Consider the following 8,393-nt stretch of genomic DNA (forward strand, 5'->3'; position numbering starts at 1 on the left):
GCTCCAGTGGATTTCGTGAGCTTTGAGGGAGGCTGGTGCCTTTGCAGGAAGCTCATATCCAAATTAACAACTTTTTCAATTTTATGTTATGAAAAGTCTCCAGAGGGGATGGGGAGTAATTCCATCTCGATCATGATGTTACAAGAAACTATCTATTTTAAGATAAATACTTTTGTCTAAAACACTTCTGTAAAAAAATCTATTGTCTTTTTCTTTTGATTGACTTATTTACAGAATTTCACCTGAGAAAAGTCTGACAAGCTCTGTGTTGTGTCAGCCCTCCCACATCTATGATTCACTGAGTTGCTTTTGTCCCTGATGCTTTACTTAATCTTCTACCAGAGAGCAGCTAGGGATGTTATTGGTAACCCTTTCATGTTTCTCAGTCACAGGAAATGATGTAAAAACCCCAAATAATGATCATATGCTCAGTCACTGGGAGCTTTGTCCCCTAAAATAAGATTGCGGAAGATGATAAAGTTCTTCCTTGGTCTTTAAAGGACTTTTTCATCTTTTCCTTCTTAACAAGGCATCTGCAAAAAGCTGTTTGGTCAGACATTCCTTATTCACAGTTAAATTCTTATGGGATTAGCCAATTTGTTAGAGTACAAAAGTAAACAGCATATGGCTCTGTTAATATCCTTATAATGTCACAACACGATCTGTCAGAATGTAAACTTTTTTGAGCAGTTTTATTTACTTCAGGTTCACACTATGAAAAAAAACCCCAACAAGCCTTATGAATCCTTCCACATCACCTAAGAGACAGCAAGCTATTTCTTAATTCTTGTTTTGGCTTCCCAGTTTAATAAGTATGTCTATACGTATTACCTTCAGTAACAAAAATACAATGGAAAATACAGTTACTTAGTTACTAGGAGTTAAAAGGTCATTTCCCCTTGATGAAAAGCTTGTTCTATCAGATAAGTAGCTGCTACACTCCATAAAACTGGCAACCCTTCAAAAGGTTTCAGAAATTAAAGGCATTGTTTGAAGATAAAGGCGGTAAGGTCATTAGCCTTGTGTTTAGTCCTGCAAACCTTTCCGGGTGACCCTTTGATATTCAGATGAAGAGTGCTTTAAATTGTTTTATCTTCATAGAGCTAATGAGTGCTGGCTGACAATCACTTTTAAGACTAGTTGAAACTCTACTGGAACTAAAGTTTGTAAAATATTGCAACATATTTCCATTAAGGGGGGAGTGCCTCCACAGAATTTCCCAAAGCTGTATCCATGATCACTCACAGCACTATGCTCTGGTCCTGCTGCTTTTCTCAGGTTTTTTTATTAACTCTGTTTTTAGTAGTTGAATAATGTCTAACATGATTTTCAGTGTATTCCTGCAGTAGATTAATAAAGCTGTATAAACAAGCTACATATGTAAAAATCTATGTCCTCTTCGAACTCTGTGCTGGAGTGAAACAAGCCTTACATTTAATGCGTATGGCAGAAGAAAAATTACTCATGAACTTTTTATTGCCAGAGACTGTGTAGCTGTGCATTATTATATGTGTAATTAACTAATCTGTAATGTTGCTCTGATAGATGGTGTATATACTTCTTTCCTTACAGGAATAGATTCTTATTTTAAAGCTTTTTCTTCTTTTATGGTTCATTTCATATATTCCATTTATGGGAAAATGTTACGAATATTCTTTAAATCACTTGGTTTTTTTCCAGTAGGAAGTAAGAATCTTCACGTTTGTAATTTCTTTATTAAAAAAAAAAAGAAAAAAAGGAAAGTGAGAGTCCTCTAATGGACAATAAACATTGTGTGCTGTAAGCATGCTTGGTTATCACTGTGACCTTCTTCATCACCTTAGAAGTTGTTCATTTTAACCTTACCTCCATTCTATTTTGGAGACTCTAATAATAGCCCTCTATCACTCTAACCCACATTCAGAAGTAAATGTAAACAAGATCACCTCAGTTTAAAATACACATGAACTCTATCCCCCGAATGGCTATCAAATAATTAAAAAGTACAAAATCCTTACCTAATGGAGCTGACTCAGTGCTAATGGCCAACAAGGGAATCCAACACAGGTAGGCAACAACTTGGAGATGCTGATGGAAAGGAAAGGGCTGCTGCATATTGTCCAGGATAGGTTTTATCCATGCATCTGCAGTTGCTTAGAAGTTAACTTTTGAAGTACTAAACTTTGCAGGAAAAGCCATCAGCCTGCCTGCCCGTTTCAATTTTTTTTTTTTTTTTCTTTCGTTCTCTTTAGTCCAGTCCCTTGGAGAGGGCTTAATGTGTCATTAAGCCCAGAATTTCCAAGAGGGAAGCCCTCCAGCTGTACACAAACCACGCTCAGCCCCCCCCCCCCCCCCAAACAGATCAGCAGAGAGCATGTGTCCCTGCAGCTGCTCTGCCTGCAGCTGCTCTGATTTACACACGCGGTAACACACCCGCGCACACATGGAGGGTGAGAACAGCATGTACTGTCAGTGTCGGCGGTAGGAGGTGATCCTGGAGAAATTAGGGTTGTAAACCAAACGTGCCTGCTCGTGAGGATTTTAAAGCAGACGACGCTAACTTCAGATTATTGCAGTCATATCTGTCATCGTTTATAGGAGAGGGGGTTAAAAAATGCTAAAATATAAGGTCGAAAATAGTTTGGGTTTCGCTTCAGGTTCCTGGAGGCTACATTTATGCAAAATTGTTACAGAACTGGTCTGTGCAGTACAAACAGCAGTCCGGAAGGTTTGTATCTTGGGTCGCTGTGTCATTGTCTGGTATTTTAGAGAATAGTCCTTTGCTACTGAAATAAAGTGTGGCAGCATTTGCTCTGCCAACCCATCCTGAAAAATGAGATCTATGTTTCAGAAGGTCGGCTCACCAGCAGTAATAACAGAAATAGAAAACATAAGCAAACGGCAGTGAAAGAATTCACTCACTCATGTTGCTCAATCACATTTTTCTAAAGTTTAGTCTCATTGGAAAGTGCCCTGTTGCTACCGCATGGGTCCTTTGTGCTACTTCAAGTCGGTGTGAACTATGTTTATTGTGTGACGATGGATATTGCCACCTTACTGTGCAATATGAAGAATTTGCTATTAAATTGCATGCTGTACTCTGATATTCATGGCATTTTATTTAGAAAATATTCTATCCCCACTCACTGTTCAGTGTTTTCCATAACTGCCAGCACTTCTTTTCTTTGACTTGTCAAGTTTGATTATTTTCTGTCTGCTTGTTTAAGTGAGGATATTGTAAATTATCTGATAACAGAGTAATACACAACTCTGTAAACATTCCACACAAATCACTGTGAGGAGCATTTAATCTAAAAGCATAAGCAAAGCCCTTAAAAATACTTTGCAGTACAGCCAAGGAGTTTCAAATGTTGTTCATTTGGCTTAACTACATCCCTTGAGGAGTTTTACGACTGGATTCACTGAGGGAAATATAGATTATTTAAGAAGAAAGTTCTAAAACTTTTTCTTAATTTTGATTTTGGATTTCAATGTTGCAAAAGCACTGCTTTTAGTAGTCTCATTGGATCAGCTATCTCATAGGCCTGACTTGTAGCCCTTTGGGAGTCTTTGGGAGTCTTTCCATTGATTTTACTGCTGCTTAGATTATATTCCTTCAGGATCATTAAGACTCCAAGGCCAGTATTTCTGATTTTTTTTTCCTAAGAGATCCCCATCCATTTCTTGAGTACAAATGTAGGACAAACAACAACATTCCAGTTTATTTTAAACAGGGCACAATTTCTACCTTTACACGGCTTTCTCAGTTAATGCTTGAATTTATTTGTGGCAGTTTCTACAAACTGATAGGGGCCCAATCTTTCTTGACTCTAAGTTTTGGCCTAAAAGGCATAGCTCAAATGTTTAACATGAAAAAGACTGAAATCTGTTGGGGGTTGAGATTTATCCTTGCCGAAATATTGGCAACCAAAACCAATTTACAACAAAGCAAGAGAGCTTTCCACAAACAATTCAGCCTTTGTTGGTCTTTTGGATACCAAAAGCAAAAGTAACCAGGCAAAAAAATGTGAGCAGAAGGTTTTCAGGGCAACAGGAGAAAAAGGACAGTTTTGTAGACTTGCTTATCCCCTTACCTGTTGTTTCCCTAAGCGAGTTTTAATCAGGTGGAACCTTTGACGGTGGTTACTCCTGGTGAAGATGAAATGAAGCTTCCCATTGTCTCAGCCAAGGAGTTCCCCTGGGTTGGTGTCATGGTTTAACCCCAGCCGGCAACCAAGCCCCACGCAGCCGCTCGCTCACTCCCCCGTGGTGGGATGGGGGAGAGAATCAGAATGGTAAAAGTGAGAAAACTCGTGGGTTGAGATAAAGACAGTTTAATAGGAAAAGCAAAAGCCACGTGCACAAGCAAAGCAATCCAAGGAATTCATTCAGCCCTTCCCATGGGCAGGCAGGTGTTCAGCCATCTCCAGGACAGCAGGGCTCCATCACATGAAATGGTTACCTGGGAAGACAAACACCATCACTCCAAACGTCCCCCCTTCCTTCTCCTTCCCCCAGCCTTATATGCTGAGCATGACGTCCTATGGTCTGGGATATCCCTTGGGTCAGTCGGGGTCAGCTGTCCCGGCTGTGTCCCCTCCCAACTCCTTGTGCCCCCCCAGGCTCCTCGCTGGTGGGGTGGGGGGAGAAGCAGAAAAGCCCTTGGCTCTGGGTAAGCACTGCTCAACAGTTACGAAAACATCTCTGTGTTATCAACGCTGTTTCCAGCACAAATCCAAAACACAGCCCCATGCTACCTGCTATGAGGAAAATTAACTCTACTTCAGCCAAAACCAGCACAGTTGGATATGGTTCCTTTCATTTCAGGAGGACAAACAGCTCCAGGTGAGGTGCAAATATTCCCCATTTCCCGTTCTCCCAGCCCAAGACAAGAAGTCAGAAAAATAGTGAAAATCACCTTCTCCTTCCTCCCAAAGATTAACCTAAAAAATCATGGGAAACTAAAACCATGGAGAACCTGCATAAAAATATTGGAAAATACTCTCCCAGTTTCCACACCATTAACCTCAGTAAGAGGAGAACCTGAAACTCCCCAGAAAGTTGGTGTCGTCAAGTGTGAGCAGTGAACATTTGAAACAATTAGCTTCACTGTCTGTACAAAAAAACAACACAACACTGAAGGCCTGACACCAGTCCATGTTGTATTAAGTTAATTTTCAATGGTAGGGATAGATATGGGGAGTTAAAACAAGCCAAAAGTCACAGCTGGAAGCTGGCAGCAGCGTTTTAGACTTGGCCAAAAATTGTTTGATGGATACGCATGTTAGGTATTCAGATCTCTTCACTTTGTAAGAAAGAGACAGTGTTTGCCTGAAACATCCCACTGGGTGAGTTGGTGCTGCGGTGCTGGGGATGGGCTGGAGGAGCTGTGCTGGCTCCGGGCGGACGGGACTGGGCAGAGGTAGGAGGAAGGCTGGGGGAAGAGTATTAAGAACAACAATCTTTGCTTTTTCTTCAGGTGCAGAACCAAACCTCAAGATGGAACTGAATGATAGCATGATGATAAAAATGCAAATATCTTGAAGGCCTCCAAAGACGTGACTTTTTGACACTTTGTTCCAAGTATGAAATGCTCAGGCTCCTGAGTCAGTATAGGAGGTTTAAGAGTTGCATGCAGAAGTCCTGGGCTATACTTAAGTTTTGAGGCATGAAATGCGTCACTCGGGTATGTTCTGTAGGCCGTGTGGAGGTGTCCATCTACCTGGTTCCCCCCAGGAAGGAGAAGAGAGAGGGGTACCATGTTCCTCTTCTCAAAAATTGAGTGTGGCTAGCACTTTTGCACTTAAGCCAGTGGGCAGTTGTACAATCCTTTTAAGCTCTGACACACTCATTAGAAATGGATCTAAAAATGACAGTCTGGGTTTATTTCCTTCTGGTCCTGTGAGGAATACTCTTACTGTGAGGCTGTCCCCCGGGGTGGCTTTCTAGGCAGAGAAGAGATTTGTTATTCACAGGTGACATAGAGAGCATGACCCTGCCTGTACACACACTTTCCTAGTAGGACAGAGTCCTTCAGAGGGAAAAGATGTCTTCACTAAATAGTATAAATTTTTTTTTAGTCTGAATTTACACATTTACATCTGCCAAAACCCTCCTCTGTGCATTTTTGTTTGCTTGTTTTATCTGATCGAAAATACCTGCCAAGTCCAGTGACAAGGAATAAACTTGCTGTGCTCCCAGGGCAATCCCTTCTCTGTTGATACGGGCTAGCTGTGTCCACTGACTCTTGCAATCCTTTCTGCAGCTTCCGAGCAGGTGGAAACGTTGGCATAATGAATTTTAACTGAGTCCTAACAGTCTCCAGCAAATGCCCCTTCCCAAAGGATTTTCCTAAGAGGGATGAGAAGGGGTTCAGGCCTGGGATTCTCTCTCTTTGTTGTTGGCTCCTATTTCTTTTAGTCATCTCTGTCCATATATTTTAGAGAAATGCCAAGCATGCTTATTATAACCAAAGTACAGTGTTCACGCACCTCGTTAGTCCAGACAACTAGTCTTTATCGCACCACTCGTATTTCAAGACTGCACAGGTGAGTGACATTAAATGAGAAGAATTTCATCTCAGCGTATGCCTAGTTTGGGCAAATAAACAGTGGTCCGACAGTGATCAGAGCTTGTGTTTTCCTCTGTTTTGTGTCCTAGTGTACAGAACACAGCATTTCTGGTTCTTCAGAAAATAATATGAGAAGTAGTACATGTAATTTTCAGGACCAAGCTCTTCATTTAAGTAAGGAGTAGTTGTGATTTTTAGGGTAAAAATTCATTATACAAAAGCATATCCTCCTTTGCATAGCTCTAGGAATATAGAGAGTGTTTTGTGCATTCAATCATTTGGCGTGTTTATCTTCCAGCTTCTAATTCCCTTGTGGGAGAACTTTGATGGCTTTCGGTGCATAACTCCTCATTAGCCAGCGGGCCAAACTATGGGAGTTCAAACTCTAAAGCAGAGATAAAGTGAAGAAACCTACTCATTATCTCCAGGTTTTTTAAGGATACACAGAGCATGAGCGCTTGGGCTCTGAGACAGCATAAGTGAACCTATTAGAGGAATTAAATCAGTTCCCTGTAACTACGCTGCCCCTTGTCATGGATCAAAGTTGGATGTGATCCCTGACCCGACGTGGTGCACCCACGGCTCTGGCTGTGCAGGGGGATGAACCTCTGTCTTGCTCTCTCCACTGTTTTGCCATGCATGTTGCCCCAGCCGTCTGAACTTTAGCTGGGTGCAGCGTGCCCTTATTAAATTCGGATGGACACCTCTGCCAGGGCAGGTGAGCTATACGTGAGCCAAACACCCTGTGAACTCGTGTGTGCTAGGGCACGCTCATGACTGAGGCGTGTATTCTCATACCAGTTCCTTCCTCTACCGGGAAACACCAAACTACTGCAGGGATGTCAATATAAATCACATCTGCAATTCACCTCTGGTCCAGAGTGCCCTAAGACATATCTAAGAGAATGGTTGTTGTTGCTCAGCAGCTCAAAACCAAAAATTACTTTTCTATGTGAAGAGATTGGCAATTAGCAAATGCTAACAAAAAAAGGACACGCATGTCCAAACTGTGTCTCTTGGAACTGGCTGGGGTTATCTCATCAGAATCCATTTTCAGAAAAGGATATGATCGCCACAGAATCAGTAGGAAGGAGATAATTTTTTTAGAAATCTTTTTCATTCTTAGATCAGCTCAGTATTTCTTTCTTTTTTTTCTGAGCTTCTCTGGTGCCTGAATCAGTCATGGTCCTGTCTTCCACAAGGAACTGCTTCAGCTTCTGCAAACGTGCAAATTAGGTGAAATGGATTACTTGATTAAAAAAAACCCTGCATTTTGATTGTTCTGCAAAATTAATATTAATAAGTGGGGAAGTATCACAATACTCTCATGTAGTGGAAATTCTCAAAACACTTTTACATTGGTGGATTAGTTGAATAACATAGGATATAGTAGGGAAAAGGAACTGGACTTTTTCTGAAAAACTTCTTTGCCTGTTCTCCCTAAATCTTGACTTATCTTGTCCGGCTAATAAAAAGAAAGAGTAAGAAAAATGGCTACTCATAGCCTTGATTATGGACAGATAACACCAATACAGAAATCACTATTACTCAGAAAAATTGCAGACTGAATTTTCTCATTGAGTGAACTTTCCATTTAGGAAACAGTTTCCTTTGAAATGACAGCAAAAAGGCATTTCACAGAAGTTTTTCATCAGTATTAGCGGTGGAAAGCCATGAAGTGGAAAGGTGTTGTTCCTACCTTGAACCATTTCATTCAGCCTTTTTCTAGAACTTTTCTTTTTGAAGAAATCAAAATCATAAAGGGCAACTAGTGCAGTGCCATTCCCCCTTCTCTTCCCCCCGGCGCCCACCCCGATCTTCCAGCCGGGAGGAATAATGAGAA

At 41.2% G+C, this 8,393-nt stretch overlaps 1 protein-coding gene across 1 annotated transcript in view; it reads right to left on the reverse strand.

Moving 5' to 3' along the window:
• Nucleotides 1–2,560, reverse strand: part of LOC115343179 (von Willebrand factor D and EGF domain-containing protein-like) — a 190,295-nt gene extending 187,735 nt beyond the window's left edge. Inside the window, exon 1 of the mRNA XM_030018811.1 lies at nt 1,998–2,560. Coding sequence (XP_029874671.1) covers nt 1,998–2,094 — 97 coding nt within the window. The 5' untranslated portion in view covers nt 2,095–2,560. The remainder of the gene's footprint in view (nt 1–1,997) is intronic.
• Nucleotides 2,561–8,393: the final 5,833 nt, after the last annotated feature.

Source organism: Aquila chrysaetos, chromosome 6 (genome assembly GCF_900496995.4).
Source record: "Aquila chrysaetos chrysaetos chromosome 6, bAquChr1.4, whole genome shotgun sequence".
Taxonomy (NCBI): Eukaryota; Metazoa; Chordata; class Aves; order Accipitriformes; family Accipitridae; genus Aquila; species Aquila chrysaetos.